This window comes from Aethalodelphis obliquidens, unplaced genomic scaffold, assembly GCF_003676395.1.
Source record: "Aethalodelphis obliquidens isolate GAN/ISIS:26980383/991018 unplaced genomic scaffold, ASM367639v1 scaffold116, whole genome shotgun sequence".
NCBI lineage: Eukaryota > Metazoa > Chordata > Mammalia > Artiodactyla > Delphinidae > Aethalodelphis > Aethalodelphis obliquidens.
In genome coordinates, this window is record NW_020838060.1 from 1070007 (window position 1) to 1087570 (window position 17564).

The 17564-nt window shown below is 49.5% G+C and overlaps 2 protein-coding genes across 13 annotated transcripts in view; one reads left to right on the plus strand and one right to left on the minus strand.

Moving 5' to 3' along the window:
- MINDY1 (MINDY lysine 48 deubiquitinase 1) lies at positions 1-15570 on the minus strand. Of its 6 annotated transcripts, XM_027097783.1 has the most exons (11): positions 15328-15570; positions 14844-15226; positions 11825-12635; positions 11409-11466; positions 10948-11012; positions 10183-10341; positions 9744-9846; positions 9233-9375; positions 7975-8166; positions 7120-7272; positions 6324-6843 (listed from the first exon to the last, which is right to left on the minus strand). In XM_027097783.1, exons 3-11 carry the CDS (start codon positions 12275-12277, stop codon positions 6763-6765), a joined length of 1407 nt encoding a protein of 468 aa, XP_026953584.1. In that variant the 5' UTR covers positions 12278-12635; positions 14844-15226; positions 15328-15570; the 3' UTR covers positions 6324-6762. The 6 variants fall into 6 exon arrangements, with proteins under 6 accessions (XP_026953586.1, XP_026953585.1, XP_026953584.1 ...); XM_027097785.1 differs by lacking the exon at positions 6324-6843 and adding an exon at positions 1-659 and having other exon boundaries at positions 14844-15387; XM_027097782.1 differs by having other exon boundaries at positions 14844-15371.
- PRUNE1 (prune exopolyphosphatase 1) overlaps positions 15331-17564 on the plus strand; it is a 24852-nt gene continuing 22618 nt past the window's right edge. For 3 of the 7 annotated variants that reach the window (XM_027097789.1, XM_027097793.1, XM_027097791.1), the window contains exons 1-2: positions 15333-15443; positions 15942-16859. In XM_027097789.1, the coding sequence (XP_026953590.1) occupies positions 16821-16859 (39 nt within the window). In that variant the 5' untranslated portion in view covers positions 15333-15443; positions 15942-16820. Of the gene's footprint in view, positions 15444-15941; positions 16860-17564 lie in introns of those variants that run through there. The other 4 variants (XM_027097794.1, XM_027097795.1, XM_027097790.1 and 1 more) reach the window with 3 other exon arrangements.

Genomic DNA, 17564 nt, shown 5'->3' on the forward strand with positions numbered 1-17564 from the left:
CCCCCGGCCCCCACTCACTCTACTACTCTCTTCCAATCACTCCCACTCGCTACTGCTCTAATACCCCTCTGGGATGCAGGCTGGGGTGCCCTGCTGGTATGTGCCCCAACAGGTTTTTCCGTACCAGCTTCCAAATAAGCCTGGAGCCTTGTCTGACCTGCCCCCACCCCCACGCCCCCAGGGAGCTGGAGTCAGAGGCAGAGCCAGGTCAGAAGCTGGACTTAGAGACTGGGCTTCTGTGGTCCCACCTGGCCCCGCCGGGACGGCAGTGCACAAAGCCTCCTGTGTCGGGGCTGAGCTGCTGAGAGGCCAGCGGAGTTCTCTGCATGGGTTAAGGCCAGTTCCTGGGAGGAGAGATGCTGGGTAGGGAGGTGTTGGCATGTGGGACCCGGTACAGCCTGGTCCTCTCCCACATTTGGGAGGGGCCAGAGCCTGAGAGGATAGCTGGGCTGGTCTGCTGGAGAGGTCATCTGACTGGCTGTTCAGCTTGGGCTGCACACACACTCTCTCCTGTACCAGGCCACACAGGAGCTGGTGCCCATACACGGTATGCCACCAGGCTCTGAGGACACCCACTTCGCCCCCAGCGCCTCCAGGTAAGCACTGGACCTGGGCTCTCATGCTGCGGCTGGGGGTGGATGGAGGAACTTGTTGATCACCTGGGGGAGGGAGAAAGGAGTTTTCCTTTTCTAACATGAGTGCCTGCTTCCTTCTCCAGGCACCCATGTACCCACAAGAACACATACTCATGTCAGCTCAGAGATTGCACCTGCTGACCTAAAGATCCCAGCTGGAGACTCCGAGGGTGAAAGGCACACAGTGGTGGAAGCTCTGTGGGCAGGGCGTGGGGCTTACTTGGAGGCTGGGGCTGAAGGTGGGGGAAAATGCGGTTATCTCCCGCCCCACATACTTAATCCTGCTGCCTCGCCTCGCCTCCCTTACACTGCCCCAGGAACACCCAGCCAGGCCATGGAAGGAAGGGAGGTGACCTCAGAAGGGGATCATCCACCTCAGACCAAGGGCTGGGGAGCCTTGGGACCAACCCTAGAGTCTGGGAGGGTTTGTTTGGTGCTAGTTCTAGCAGCATCCCTGATCAAATTTGCTTCCAGAAGGATGGTAAGTGGTGGGGAAGGTGGAGGCTCGCCTCTTACCCTCCACTTGGGCTCCCAAACCTGCCAAGCGGGTTGTTCTTTTTTTCTGCAACAAAGGAGAGGAATGGGTAAAGGGAGTCCAAGCTCCTGGACCTGGGGTCAAAAAGCGGCCCAGAAAGGCTGGGACGTTCCCCTGAATTGGCTCCTGTGTCCCTCCCCCCAGGGCATCCAGTCGCACCATGTCTGTGACCAGCAGGAAGATGGGACTATCCCTGGCTCAGGAGATCCTCAGCCACCTGGGCCTTGCCAACAAGGTAGGCGCTGCTGGGATTGTAGGAATCTTTTTTTTTTTTACATCAACACAGGGGCTGGGGGGTGGGACGGGGAATAGGAAAGGGAGAGCTGGCCCGGAGGCCATGCCCAGGGCCTGGCTGGGGCACTGGGGAATGGGCAGACTTTGGTACCCCCGTGCTCTTACAGACCGCAGCTTGGGGCATCTTCAGAACCTTCTTGAGCTTCAGTATAGACAAGGATGCACAGAGGCTGCCAAGGGCCATTGCAGGCCAAGGTGAGCCCCTTCCCTCTGCACTTGGGCATATTACCTTTTAGAAACCAGTCTGTAGACCGAGAAGGAGCCCGGAAGGAGGAACTGATGATACTCCATAGAGTATCTCCTGGGCAAGAGAGAGGAGGTTTCACGCTCCTGCTAATGTAACAATCTCATATTATTTTGTAAACATAGAGCAGCTCTCTTTTCCTAGGTTTACAAACTGTCTTGTGAAGAGTAGAGGAGTGAGCTGTGGTTAGAGATAGGTTAGTGGACCCACCAGGGCACCAAAGCTAAAATTTTTGGCCCAATTAATGTCTAGGTGGCCAAACAGATATGGATTCAGTTGCCAGAATGAGGATGGTGATAACACTAGAAAAAATAGCAAAAGAGCCACCATTTCTTAGGGGCTCCTTGTGTGCCAGGGCCTATGCCAAGCACATTACACATTTCAGTGAATCCTCACATCCACACTCACATCCTTGTTTTATAGATGAAAAAACTGAAGTACAGAGAGGTTAGATACCTTGCCCAAGGTCACACAGCTATTAAGTCACCTAGTCTCCTACAATACACATAATGATCCTATAGGACATGTAACTGCCATGTATCAACTCCTGGTCTATATCATAGGTGTTGGTCTATTGTTCCGTATTATCCAAACTTAAATTGGCGATCTTGGTTTGAGGAATTTCATAAACAGAATCCGGTCATTGTGCTCGTTGAGCTAGGTCTCCTAGTACAACTGTCCCCCAAAACTTATAAATAAAAAAGCTCACCAAAAATTTGAAGATGGAATAGCTTTTTGTATACTGGTTGAGAAACCATCATGCCTACTAACAGCTATTCGACAATACATAGAAGCATTTATTTTATCATCCAGAGATTTCCATTTTGACAGTAGATTACTGTACCCATCCAATAAAGCCTGTACTTTTATAATGAGTGAACACTAAGATTCATTGGAAGAGTTGTGGTTATCTAAATTCCTGTCATAAAAACAAACTTATACCACAGCAATAGATGATTGTAAAGTATTTGGGTTACAGGACTCTGTAATCCAAATACTTTACAATCATTTATTGCTGGTAGACTCTTGGATGTAAATGCCAGATTTATCTTAGAAGTACGAGTCAAAAAATAATACAGGCCTATTTTTCTGAAAAAAAAGGAAAAAATCAAGACACTTCCAAACTATTCTTTTATGAGAGAAATGTGAAAACATAACTGTGATGAATATTTATTCAGAAAAATGACCTTTAAATGACAGCTGATTCAGGACAAATTCAGACCAATCTGAACCATAAAATGAAGGTTCATTATAAAGATCCTAGGGCAGTATGAGATGCCAAATATATTCTCAAGTAACAAGACAAGAATTATGTTTGATATAGGTTTGGTATAGAGGGTACTTGTACACCATTGGGAATATTCAGTTAATGAGTGACTCCTACCCCAATTCTATAACTATGGAGTAACAAGAGTTGGAAGAAGGGAAGAATGGATACTGGGAAGCATTTGGCAGTCTTCATCACAACATAAAACCAAGGATACATGGAATTCAAAAGAGTAGCCATCAGGGAATTCCCTGGCGGTCCACTGGTTAGGGCTCCTTGCTCTCACTGCTGAGGGCCTGGGTTCCATACCTGGTCGGGGAACTAAAATCCCACAAGCCACAGCCAAAAGCTAAATAAATAAATTTAATTTAATTTAAAGTGCAAAAAAAACAAAACAAAACAAAGAGTAGCCATCAGGCCCACTGACAATTAGGTAATGAATGAGTCCAAATAAAATATAGCATCCTGGGGACTTCCCTGGTGGCACAGTGGTTAAGACTCCATGCTCCCAATGCAGGGGGCCTGGGTTCAATCCCTGGCCGGGGAACTAGATGCCACATGCGTGCCGCAACTAAGACCCCGTGCAACCAAATAAATAAATAAACATTTAAAAATATATATATATAGCATCCTGTATTCACTTCATCATTTTTTTTGTTTGTTTCTTTGTGGGAGTTTATGATCTGTGGGGTTGCCCTAAGTGTAGGTTTCAGGCAGTTCTGGGAAGGGTCTTATGAGTCAAGTGACTGAGATAACTCTGAAAAAGAGGATAATAGGAAATGATGACAACACCAGTGCACAGCTCATGACACAAACAGGTTTTTTGCAACCAAAAAAAAATTTTTTTTAACATTTCTTTCCTTTTTTTTTTTTTTTTAATATTTAGTTATTTATTTGGCTGCACTGGGTCTTAGCTGCAGCATGCAGGATATAGTTCCCTGACCAGGGATCGAACCTGGGCCCCCTGCATTGGGATTGTAGAGTCTTAACCACTGGACCACCAGGGAAGTCCCCAAAATATTTTATTATAATCAGTTATAGCTCATGATTTGAATATGTACTATATCTCTATTATTTCTAAACTGAACCCTCCATTACCATCTTTAACCAAAAGGCAAGAGGCCTGGTGCAGGTATGAGAGAAGGACAGTGATGCTGAACCCCAGGGGTCCAACCAGGAGAAACTGATGTATAAAGATGAGGATAACAAGACGACCCTGGTAGGTCAGGATCAGAACGGGAAGTCACATGACCCTGCTCCCTATCAGAGCCCCATCAACTCAGTTTAGGGACAGGGTGGGTGTATCCTCCTTGGACTTTCTCGAACTTGTAAGTTAAAAACAGTCTTTCTGGATTTCATGCTGTAAATCTTTTTTTTTTTTTTTAAGATTTCTTTTTTAAGATTTTTTTTTTTTGGCTGCATTGAGTGTTGCTGCACGCAGTCTTTCTCTGGTTGTGGAGAGCGGGGGCTACTCTTCATTGTGGAACGCGGGCTTCTCATTGTGGTGGCTTCTCTTGTTGCAGAGCACGGGCTCTAGTCGTGCGGGCTTCAGTAGTTGTGACATGTGGGCTCAGTAGTTGTGGCGCATGGGCTTAGTTGCTCCGCGGCACGTGGGATCTTCCCGGACCAGGGCTCGAACCCGTGTCCCCTGCACTGGCAGGCAGATTCTTAACCACTGCGCCACTAGGGAAGTCCCTCATGCTGTAAGTCTTTATAGGTGGCAAGTCTCCTCTATCTTTTCTTGAGTACCTGCCCTTGGAGCGAGGTACTCAAGAGCGAGGCTCTAAGCTAGTGGCAGGGCCAGGAAAGACGTGGATGGAACAAGTAATTGTCCAGTAATATTCCCCACAGCAATCGATCTTTCCTGCCACATCATTACCCTTACATAATGCATATTTCTCTTTTCCTTGACTCTCTCTTCACCAACACTCCCTAGAATAATTCACCATGTGGCCCAATCCCTAGTCTGTGAGAATGTCACTACCACCACATCCACATTCTCTTTCTTCCTCTACCAGGAAACTGAGACAATTACCAAGTTCTGATGCGTATCCTTATTTCTCGAAGTGAGACTGATCTTCTAAGTATCCGAGCTGAGTTCAAAAGAAATTTGGGAAGTCCCTCTACTCTTCCCTCCAGGTGAGACTTCGCTGGTTCTTAACCTGGAGCCCCGGAGCTTCACCCCTAACCTCCACACTGCACACAGTGGAGCATAGTCATCTATGTCATCATGTCCTGGAGAACTCATGGGTCTTTGGTGAATTTAGTGCAGGACTCCGGGCACCACACAATCTCTGGGCCAGCGCGAGGGAGAGGACAGAGTGCCTAAGCCATGGTGGTGGTGGGTCTTTCTAATACTTGACTTTCTTGTCTGCAGAATGCAGTGAAAGGGAACTGCCGGTCAGCCCTACTAGCCCTGTGCAGGGCTGAAGACCTCTGAGACCTCATCCCCATATGACCTTCAAGAATCTGAGATTCCCATGTATGGGTGAGCCTGCAGGAGACCAGCTGGGCCTCCAAATAAAATAACCCCTCACTTGAGCACCACGTTCCAGCTTCTTGTGGAGTCTGGAACTCCAAGTTCCTCTTAAATCCCTTAATTTCCCTCATTTCAAAGTGATATCTGCACCTGGGTCCCCTAGCTCTGTCTTGGGTATGCGATAATGGGATCTCTTTGATAGTTTCTGCTCTACTCATTCTTTCCGTATTCTGGCCAGCACATCTCACTGATATTTGAATTCTTTTGGCAAACTTCACTGTCATTTGTGTTCCCTGATTGAAGTTTGGGTGGAGCAGGACATGGGCTGGGAGGAGGCCTTGAAGCTGGAGGTGGCTTTCATGTTGGATATTCAACAGGAGTCCTGTTTGAGGCTCTAGACTGCAGTTGTCAACAACCCCCCCTCCCCTCGGTGTCTCCCCTCCCCCCCGTTAATCTCTCTTCACCAGGAAATTTCAGGAAAAATAATTGAGAACCAGGAACCACAATGAGGTCAGAAATGGTTAGAGGTAGCAAAGGACCATCTGTATGACCTGAGAAGCAAGCAGAGGATCAAGCTAACCCTCCCCTGCACGGGAAGATTGGGTTATCAGGGTGCACAATCCCCAAATTCATCTGTCCAAAGCAGGAACTTGGAAACCCACCTCACAAATTATAGTACTACTTCCAAAAGAAGACCTATCGAAAACAGATAAAAAACGAAAAAGCAGGCTTTGGCTCCCCCTGCTGCTTGTATTAGAAATGACAGGCCGCCCCCTCACACCTTTTTACCTCCCCCTCCCCCTTTTTGCATTCCTCAATTGAGTCAAATACTTAACCCCATAGCTGCAGGGTAAGGCAAACAACAGACCTCAGGAAAGAAGTTTTATTTCCAAACCCCTAGGAAGGCATTACAAATAATGGAGATAGAAACCCAAATTAAACCCTGAAACAAATGGATGGATACGGGTGGGCCTGCAGGAGCAGAAAGTAGGGGAGATGGGTTCTAGACAGGGACCTCACCCTGGAGCCTGAGTCTGTATATTAATGTGACTATTCTGGGGAAAGGGAGTTGGGAATCAGAAATCCTCACCCGACCAACCCCAATGTTGCCCAGGATGGCTGGGAGGAAGAGGAGGCAGCACGTGAGGGCAAAGACGTCACCAAGTCTGACCTTGGCATTTACTGCCTGCTCTGATCCCCAACATTCCATAAATAAGTTACCCTGCATATCTCAAGTTGAGCCAGGGAGCAAGCAAAATAGCCCCAGCCTCTGCAAGCGGAGGCAAGGCAGCCTGGCACTGAGCGGGGCTACAGGAGGACACAGTCGGACTCTTGCTTCGGCCTCTGCCGACGCTCGGCAGCTGGGCGTCCAAATGCAGCTCCTCTCCCCTGTATCAGATTTAACAATTGGTCACCCATCAACTGTGGAAGAGTCCAGGACAGAGACTCTAGATGGAAGCAGGGTCAGGATTGGGAGAGGCAGTGAGGAGAGAAAGACAGGAAGGGACCCAGAGGAGAGGGACAGACAGGAGAAAGGCCCCGAGGGAAACCTTGAAGGGACATGGCAGGAATAACAAGTGTCTGGACCAGGGGAAGTAGGAGTGGCACACTGAGGATGTGGGAACGCTGGAAGGGCAGCGCTAAGGGCAGGGGGAACAGACCCACCTGCGGTAACAGGGCACGTGCTGCCACGGGCTGGGCGGCTTGGTGCTGTTGGTACTCCTCTTGCTGAAGTTGCTGGGCCAGCTCCAGGTCGCTAAGACCCAATGTGCCTTGCGAGGACGGCTGCTGCTGCAGGGACAAGGCGATCAGGTAGTCCTGGAGAGAGGGGAAAGAACGGGGATGGTGAGGGAGGCTGGGGCGGGGGGATGTCCAGGCTGTGTTTAGGTTTCCAAACCAGCCTTTCCTGGGAGCTCCCTGGCAGTCCAGTGGTTAGGACTCTGAGCTTCCACTGGCAGGGGGCACGGGTTCAATCCCTGGTCGGGGAACTAAGATCCCACAAGCTGTGTGGCCAAAAAAATAAATAAATAAATAACGACAACAAAAAAGGCAGCCTTTCCTCGTCCTTCCAATTCTCCAGCTCCTTCTCCAGAGCAACACATATAGCCAAGTTTTTTGTTTGTTTGTTTTTTTGCGGTACGAGGGCCTCTCACTGTTGTGGCCTCTCCCGTTGCGGAGCACAGGCTCCGGACACGCAGGCTCAGTGGCCATGGCTCACGGGCCCAGCCGCTCCGTGGCATGTGGGATCTTCCCGGACCGGGGCACGAACCCGTGTCCCCTGCATCGGCAGGCGGACTCTCAACCACTGCGCCACCAGGGAAGCCCCAGCCAAGTATTTTACCTCTGGTGCCAGAGAATACACACCAAGTGCTGAGATGGTCCGAAAGGTAACAGAGGAGAGGGGCATGGCTGTCGTATGTCACAGTCTCTAGATAATAAGATGCAGGCAGCTCGCACCTATGGCAAGAAGCTCTCTGAGGCGGACATGCTCTCTGAACCCGCCCCAGGGACCCCACACACCTGGTCCACCTGCCGCTGCTTTTCTGGGGAGCCACTCCCACCTTCTGCTCCAGGTCCCTTGCCTAGGGAGTGACTTAGGTGAAAGTCAGAGTCACAGAAACAGCTGTCTCCGTCCACGTTGTGCAGGCTCTCCCACACCACTTGCTCCTCCTGTAGAAAGCCCTGGTCGGTGACCAGTAGGTACAAGTGACCCTGCAAAGAGGAGGACAAAGTGCATTGGTGGGACAGGTGACAGAGGCCCCTATCTGAGATGCACAGAGACCATTGGAATCAATCGGTGTGCTAGCTGGAATGTGTCAGTGTGAGCATGTGGATCTTTTATAAATATGCGCGGCTGTGGGGAGAAGGAAGGGCTGTCTGAGTCGTGGTCAGCTGGGTGTGAGTATGGTGGTCACTGTGGTCAAACATGGAGTCCTCGGGCTAAAGTCCCACATACAGCCCTGCTTCCTACCCTACTTCCCATGGTTCTCTGGGCTCACCTGATAGATATAAGGATAAATCCTTTGAGAACCAATGACCTTTCCCTCTTCTACTCAATTCCTAGAGAGCTCAGACAATTTTTAGCTTTGGAAAACTATAGTATTGTTCAAAAATTCCACTGCCCCTTCCTGGGAGAGGATTTACACTTTCTTGTCCCACTGATGGCAGGCTTACTCCTTATGGCTTGCTCTGGCCAGTGAGATGTTAGCAGAACTGACATTGTCATTTCCAGGCAGAAGCACTAAAAGCACGCGTGCGGTGTGTTCCCCACCCCCGCACTTTCCCCTCCTATGTTCCAGACAAAGGCTGTTTTGTCAGCCTGGGCCCCAAAGTGAAGATGATGTGGGACAGAGCTGCAGCCAATCTGCAGTGGACGTGCAACATGCGTGAGAAATAAACCTTTGGGGACTTCCCTGGTGGTCCAGTGGGTAAGACTCCGTGCTCCCAATGCAGGGGCTCGGGTTTGATCCCTGGTCGGGGAACTAGATCCCGAATGCATGCCTCAACTAAGAGTCCGCATACCGCAAGTAAGAAGTCTGCATGCCGCAACGAAGATCCCGTGTGCCGCAACTAAGATCGGCACAGCCAAAATAAATAAATAGATAAATATTTTTTTGAAAAAAGAAATAAACCTTTGTTGTGGTAAACCACTGGGGTTCAGGGGTCATTTGTTATCACAGCTTAATCTACCTTTATCCTGACTGAAACACTGACCCAGAAGAAAAAGGCATGAGGGAATGACAACACTCCAAACCCCCACCTCCTAAACCGTCATCACCTTGTGCTTAGTCATAGTGCTAAAGTGGTTGTTCCGGAAAAAGACGCTAAGTTCGCCCTCCTTGGCAGCTGTTGTTAGCTCACACAGACCATGGTAGGTCAGCTGTGCAGCGGTGGTCTCCAGGAACTGCTCTGCAATCAGGCCTGGCAGCAGAGCACAAGAAAGAGGGGGGGGGGGGCGGGTGGCTTAAATGCAAAGTCCACGGTAGGATCATCCAGAGAGCGCCTGTCAAAGCCCTAGGGGTCAGTCCCACCTTGTGAAATCGCTTCCTTGAAGCCTGGCTGTATTCATTCATTCAACGGATTCTAACTGAGAGCTACTTTTTGCCAGGCGTCGCACTAGGTACCGGGGGACACGTCAGTGAACTAGATAGACAATTCCCCAAACTCCCTCTCATGGAGCTCACATTCTAGTGGGACATGGTGGTGGGGAGACAGACAATAAACACTAAACCTAAGTAGCCATCACTCCCTCCACATAAGATCCACAGAAGAGAAGGGAGGGAGGTCACCTTCTGTCACGAGGTTGGTGTCACTGGAGTGCTTGCAGGTGATGATCTTCTCTACCAGTTGGTTATAACTCAGTTTCCCAACTGCACTCACAGCCTCAGGACTCTGCATGAGCAGCGGGGTGGGGTGGTACCAAAAAAATGGAGATCTTTTACAGGAAGGAAGTGAAGCAAGCCCACAAAGACTGCAAACCCTACGACCAAAGCTTCCTGAAACTTTTGATGTCTGAAGAATTGACCTATTTCCATATTGTTTGCTTGTATTTGAATGTTACCCCCCAGAAAGGTGAAAATTAAAGGAATCCTGCACTGGATCCAGCCTCTAAACCCTAATCCCCTCCCAAGCCAATCTACTCCCTACCTCCCTAAACCCCTCCACACAAAATTTTGCTTCTCTCTCAGCTTGAGCTGACTGAGTCTCACTTGCGCCCCCTACCCTCACCTGTGGATCAACAAGCCAGCCATGGTACAGAGGTATGCCTAGTAGGTCAAAGATGCTGCACTCAGGTGTATACTCAAAATCAGAGACACCTGTGAATCGCACATTGACATCCAGACCTGTGGCCAGTTTAGGCAGCACTGTCATTGCATCGTCCACATTCTGGGGTAGAAAAGAAAATAATGGATAGATCAAATCAACACATGTATATTTTAAACTTACACAGTGCTATAGGTAAACAAGGATATACTGTATAGCACATGGAATTATACCTAGTATCTTAAAATAACCTATTATGGAATATAATGTGCAAAATACTGAATCATTACTCTGTAAACCTGAAACTAACACAATATTATAAATCAACTATACTTCAATTTAAAAAATAAAATAAAATGGAAAAAAAGAACCTGACACAGTGTTATATGTCAATTAAATCTCAATAAAACTGGGGAAAAAAAAGAAAATGATGGCTATTCTAGCCTCCCCTCCCCCCGCCACTCCCACCTCCAGGAAAAAAAAAATTAATCTTGTTGCTTTTCTTCCCTGGTGTTCTCTTACAATGGAAATTCCTCCCTTGTCTCAACCCTTCTTTATCTTATGTAAATGAACATATTTTCTAGGACAGAGATACACCCTCCCCCTCCTGCAGAAAGAAATTATGGTTCCAGGAACCCTCCTGAGAAGCATCAGAAAAGCCTCTCTTAATAGCCTGGGTGTCTCCTTATAAGCCTGCAAACCCCCATGTCCACAGACCTTTCGCCTCACCTGCTGAAAATTAAGCTGAAGTCCTTCTGACTTCTCCTGGGGCTTGATGGATAGAAGGCAGTCTCCTACAAGACAGGATTCCTTATCAGCTTACCCCGCCAACAGTCCCAAAAGCTGCTTCCTCTTCTCCAGGAGAATGGAGGTAATGTCACAGAACCACAGATTTTCACAGTTGCAAAGGGCTTTAGTTTCTCAGAGGAAGAAATGGGCCCACAAAGGTGAAGGGTACACGCAAGGTTCCATGTGAAAGCTAAGGGAAGAATTGGGGTGACGACCCAGGACTCCTGACACCTTCACTTTTCCTTTTCATTCCCCAGCCTTGCAGAGAAGCCCCACAGATTTTTACCTTCCCTGCCACATAAGATCCCCGCATGGGGAGTCCCTCAACACCCTGGATTTCTGGCTGAGTAGATAGCACTGGAAGCTTTTGGGTAATTCCCCTTCAAGGCCCAGTCACTCACCAAGATGGGCCATGAGCTCATCTGATGCGATCACTTCCTTCTGAGGTGGCAGCTTCACCTGGAGGCAAGGAATGACAAAGTGTTAGCCAGGTGTGTGCTTTCCTTCATGGAGCACTGAAGGAGGAACCCATAGAAAGGCAGGGGGAGGGCAGGGGTTGTCCAGCAGTCAGGTGTGGTGGAAAAGAAAGGCTTGCAACTGGAGCAAGGGAATGGATGTGGAAAACTGCAAGGCATTCCCATTTGCTAGACAGTAGAAGACAGAGGAGTAGGACAGATCATTGTTTTGTTTCGTTTTTAACAAATATCTTATCTCATGTGTTCAAGCTGGAGAAATAGGAGGAATAATCTGGAAAGTTTGGCTTGAGAAAATCAGAATGATCAAGGTTTTCTGAGCCCCCATCCAAGCTCTCTCTTACCTTCCACTGAAGGAAAAGGATGTTCATGATGGCGATGAGAGGGCAAGGGCCGTTAGTGCTCTGGGTGATGATGGGTGTCCGTTCTCCCTTCCAGGGGATCCACTTTACACAGTAGAAGTCTAGCTCAGGTTGTCGGGCCCTGGGGGACTGGGGAAGCTCTTGGGGCCAGGAGCAGGCCCCCGCTGTCTCTACCTCAGGCTGTGTCCCCTGGGCTGGCCCTTCTTGGCTTGAGCTAGCATCAGGTGGAGGGGACTCGAGGTTACCCTGGCCCTGGGCTGGCAGCAAAGCTTCATCTACTGGCTCCTGTTCTCCAGCTGCCCCATCAGCCTCTTCGGCATCCTTGTCCTGAGGGGGCTCACTGGGTTCTGACAGGACCTCGTGGTTTTCAGGGACGACCACTTCCGCAGTCCTGGCCTCACCACGGACTGGATGCTCAGGCTCATGGTGTTCCATGGTCAGGAGGGGTCAACTGAGGGGCACCAAAGGACTTTATTGTCCTCAGGGACTGGCTTAATCGAGGCTTGATATGCAAAAGAGAGAACGATCCAATAAGAGGGAAATCATTGGGCTGGAACGCAGATAGAGCCAGAAAAGTCTTGGAAAAGGAATGTAGTGCAGAAGGCTCGGTTAGCGTCTGTTGGCCACTCCTGGCTACAGGTAGTACAGCTTTGGGGTAAACAGAAGGGCCCCAGGCCGGGCTCTTTCACCTCTAACTTGCTGTGACCAGATAGGACCAACGAGGGTACAGGACTTTCAGGCTTGGGGGGGATGATTCCGGTGGGATTGAAGACATTGGGTGGCGTCAGCTTCCCTGAAACCAGGAAGGACAAGGAATGGAGACAAGACAGAAAGGGCGGGTAAAAGGAGAAAGAAGAAAAAGAGATGGAGAAAGAAATGTTAAAACTATACTAATGATTATTAATACAGTGATCTTTAGCTCACCCTGTAATAGGCATCATGTCAGTTAAACCCCACCATAGCCAGAATGAGAGTAATTCCTCTGCCCTACCCGAACCCTGTCCCTTGGCTGTTCAGGACACATCCTGAGCACACATGGCTTATATCTTTAGGGCCATCTTCTCTCTGCCTCATCCCAAGGGCAAAAAGATGAACAGTCATATAGTGCTTGGGGTGAAGAATAAAGAGTCAATACCATGCCCCTAAAGGCGAAACACTGGTGAGAAAGAAGTCCTTCTCCTCAAAGGACTCCACCTTCACAACTCCAGATTTACACAATCGCAAACCACAACAAAAAGATCCTGGGAGGAGCTTCCTGTAGGCTGGAGAGGGGAAATGCAGGCCCTGGGGACTTGAATCAGAAATCAGTTCTGATAAGTAATTTCAGATTAGACATACAAAACACACACACACACACACACACACACCACCCGACCCCATTCTTCCAGTAAGCTTCTCTTGACAGCTAGAGTTGGGATAGCGACGTCTCCTCAGTTCCTCTATGCTCCGAAAACTGCCGAAACCCAGAGATACTCTCTTGCCCACTACATGGAATATAAAAATACTGATTATTGATTTCTGTAAAACAAAAAATGCTCTGTCTCCACTCCTCTACCTGTGCATATGTTCTTTCCATCTATTCCCATCTAGGTCATTTTAGATGTCAACTCTGGACCTGTTTAACCCACTCTCTACCAGCGCTAAGCATAGACATTTAATTAACACCATGGATCGTAGACAACAAAAAGCCACAAACCCTGCCCCCTGGAAAACATTTCCCTTCAACCTCCTTACTCCCCTCACCCCCTTGATCAGGGTGAGAAAGGGGGAGAAATTAAACTTGTCAGAAATCTTTTATCTTGCTTCCGCCTAACCTGAGACTATGCTTCCTTTTGTAATCCGGCAGGAATTTAGGGCTAGGGTAAAGCCTGGGGGATGAAGTTGAGGAACAGAAAAGTTACCGAAATAAGCCTAGTCACCCAGATTGATCATCCTCCTGATTCAAATATAATTTATGCGAGCTGCATCTCATTTACATGTTGTTGATTTCGAATCACAGCAGCAAAAATTGCCTGCAGGCCTTAAGCTTTTTTTTTTCCCTCTCTCTCCTTTTTTCCTCCCTTCCCAAATGACACTTAGGATGAGCCTTAGAAGCAGAAACCAGAGCCTGGGACACTTTTTTAAAAGCTTGGAGAAAAACAGCGCTTATTTCTTAGCTTTTCTGTCCAATGCCAGAAATGATCAATAATTAAGCGGGGGTTGGGCCACTAGCTGGCCAGGCCAGTGGTATCCAGGAGCTGGATACCAGAGGGAGCTGGGTCTCAGAGAATCTGGGCAAAAAGCTAAGTGGGCTAAGTCTTTAAAAGGGGCCAGAAGTGTGATGGAGGAGTTCCACTCTACAGGGGGCATGCCTGGTGGGTTGGGCATAATGGAGTATTTCAGAGCGGGAGAGACTCTGAGACTCATAGGTTCTCAAACAAATCAGGATTTCATGCTTTTCCTCTTTTCTTAACTCAAGTCCTACACTTTCTCTCCAGCTGGAATTATCCTCTGGTGGCGGTAAGGGAGTCAAAAGAGCCCTGGACCCTCCCTATAGCCAGAGGCAGTAAATAGCCAAAAGTTGGAAGAAGCATATAAAAGTTGGAAGAAGCATATAAACCGGGTATGTAGCTTCAAGAAGACACCCGTGTCCCCTGCCCTGGCTCCCCAGGAACTTTACTCTCCCCTCAAGTACCTGACTGTCCCACTCTAATCTCCCTCTCAGTCTGACCCAAATCTTCATGCAACTAATGATTTAGATTTTCCCTCAGAATAAGGCAACCACAGTGCACTGTCTACTTGCTAGCAAGGGAGAGGGGGAAGGTGTCATTAAAAGGAGGAAGTGTAGGGACCAAGCAGCATCTCTTTTACGTACTCCTTTTGCCTGAGCTCCTCTCGAAATCCAGACTTATAGAGACCCAAGGTGGAAGGACAGCCAGTGTCACCTCCCCAGAGCTGGAGAGGAAAAAGAGCAGTGGGGGTTAGGAGAAAAGGCGAAGGAAATGGTTAAAACAGTTTTTACCTTACAGAAGTGGGTGCTGTTCCAGGACCTAGAAGGGGGGTTCAACTCTGGCAATGCGATGGCGGAGGTGGGTACAGGGAGGGGCGCCGCCACAGTCCCAGCTGCCTTCCAGCTGTCAACGCCAGAGCTTATACAGGTTTACCCAGGTTTACGAGCGGCGGTCCTGGCTGGATTGTGGCTACTTCCGGACTCACGCCCACGACCGGGGGGCACTGGAGGAGCGTGCGGGCAGACAGGGGTGCAGCCCAGGTGCTCCCAGGTCGCTCAGAGCGTCTTCGGGATTTCTGAGTCGCCGAGTCTAGGGCGTGCGCTCCAGGCCCTGTCTACAAGCTGGTTTTCAAAGGAAGTTTGTGGTTTTTCTTTTTTCTTCTTTCTCTCTCTCTCTTTTTTCCCATCAGGACAAAGAAAAATCAGTCAAGGACAAGCTCCCCAAAGGAGGAGGAGCCTGCCCAGCACTGGAGGATTTCCATTAGGGCTTTCTGACCTGGTCAGCAGCTTGGTGATCAGCAGTGAGGGAGAGAAACAGGGAGAGAAAAACAACAGACCCTTTCTCTTCCCTCCGCCTGCCGCTGGAAGGGACGGAGCACTTGTGCCTCTCTGGTGAGAATAGGGAAGAGCAAGGGCCCTTGCTGAGTGGGGAGGAGCAGGGCTGGACAGCAGCAGCTTGTTGGATCTCTCCGGGCATGGCAGTCCTTTGCCCTGGATCCAAAGAAGCAGGGCCAAAGAGCGTGATATTTCCATATTTATTCATTTAAAGTGAAAAAATCCCGATCCTTTCCAAGTCCTTACTGAATCATTTTTTTAGTCTAGAAATGAAACCGGTTGGGCTGTGCCTGGGTAGTGCAGAAGAAGGTGTGGAAGAAGCCCCAGGCTCTGGGAAGAGTGCAGCAGGGAGAAAACCAGCTGAGCAAGCAGGAGATCCAATACTCCTGTGCTCTAGTCCTTGTTCCCACCACAGGCCTCAGCTTCTCATCTGTCACCTCATCTCAATTCCTAGCTTGGGGAGCAGGGAAAGCTGGTGTGAGGCTGGTGGTAGGAAATAAAGGGATGATCAATAAATAGGGGAACATTTGATGACGAGAATACCTTTATTTGCAGTACTCTGCACTACCCTGGGGCTGGAAGGTGGCAGTTAAAGGAGGTTGCAACCCTACTCTACGTTCTGAAGGGCCCTCCAAGCTCTACTTACAGGGCTGCCACAGGATGAAACTTCAAGCAACTCCGGAGGCTGAAAGAGCAGTTGGAACAATGAGGGAGGCAGGGAGCAAAGAACCCAGGTTACAACAGTCCAGGAAAAGAATGAGACATTTGCCGACGCTGTAGAAAAAAAACAGGCTACAGAAAAGAAGCAGCAGGAGTTGGCGAGAGACTGTAGGTATTAAGTAAAGAAGAGAGGTCAAAGACTACTCTAATGTTTTTATAACATGTATAATCACGCAATTGGTGGCAGTTGGTCAGTTTGGTAAGGAAGAGAATTCGAGAGAGAGATGAGGAGCTGTTTTTGCCCAGTGTAATTTAAGATGTCAACCAGATGGGCGGTGTAATATATGGAAAGATGCTATACTTAGCCTGACTCAAGAGGGAAAGTTCAGATGCCACAAAGATAGGTTATGTGACTCATATACACTGTGATCTCAGAAAATTCTCCTTCCCTCAATTCTTGGGGCCATTTTGGCGCTTCGAGACTACACTTCCCAGGACGCCCTGCACCACGCCCCATTTCGCGCCTCCGGCCCCCACTTCGCTCCTCCCGTGAGTCCCTGGGCGCAGAACTCGGCCTCCGCCGCTGGGGGCGGGGCGACGTCGGACTCCCGGGGCCCTTGCTTACGCACTTCCTCCCGGGGTCGGGGCCGAGTCGGGGTGTGGTGGGTTCGAGTCCCACCTCCCGACTCGTCTCAACCCTTGAACCCAGGGCGGGGCTCATTCGCCAGTTAACCTCTCCGCGGCGAGGGGCAGTGGCACACCTTGAGCTTCACCATGGAGGACTATCTGCAGGGTTGTCGAGTTGCTCTGCAGGTAACGGACCCCTGTCTGTGATCGTAAGGAATGGATCCTGGGGTCCCGGAAGGACAAAGATGTGGGACCTGGGGAGCCCCGAGGGTCTATGTGGAGGGAACGCGGAATTGTGGGGTGGGGGCTTGGGATCTGATCAGGCTTGGGGCCTGAGGAGTGAGGAACGAGAACCTATCCCTTGAGAATGGGAATGCTGCTCAGTCACCCCACTCCTGAGCTGGGGGCTCCTGCCTTTGGGGTCTGCCCGAGAGCGGGGAGGCGGAATTGTGGGTCTGGGTCCTGCCGCTGAGCCGCTGCTCGCAGTTTCTGGGTCAGTTCCGTCAAAAGGATCGGAGCTGTGCCTGCCGGGAGGTGTGTTTGTTCCTTTCTCCCCGCCCCTCTTTCAGTTCTCCGCTCACGAGGCCTCCCGGGCCCACTGGCCTCCAGGTGAACCCCGCGGGTACGAGGGAAGCTGTGCCCACGGCTTTGTTGCCTCTGAACGGCGGTTTCTGTCTGGCGGGCCTAATTCATTCTGAATTAAAAGTGGTGGTAGCAGGCATGTCTGTTGACTACAACCTGCATTCCTTTGCCTCCAGTTTTCTTCATTGGCCTTAACACACACAAATTACATAAAAATCCGCGGCCTGGACTGGATAAGCACAAAGTGTGTTTGGCATCAAAACTATAAGCATGACTCCTGAATGCTTTGTGGCTTATTTTTGGTACTCC

What these genes read in the sequence shown, in the direction of transcription:
- MINDY1 (XM_027097784.1), bottom strand. Translation starts at nt 12,277, where the DNA reads ATGGAACACCATGAGCCTGAGCATCCAGTCCGTGGTGAGGCCAGGACT. An exon ending in TGAGCTCATGGCCCATCTTG is followed by an intron (nt 11,013 to 11,408) that starts GTGAGTGACTGG and finishes CCTGTCTTGTAG; the next exon opens with GAGACTGCCTTCTATCCATC. An exon ending in CACCAACCTCGTGACAGAAG is followed by an intron (nt 9,376 to 9,743) that starts GTGACCTCCCTC and finishes CTCTGCTGCCAG; the next exon opens with GCCTGATTGCAGAGCAGTTC.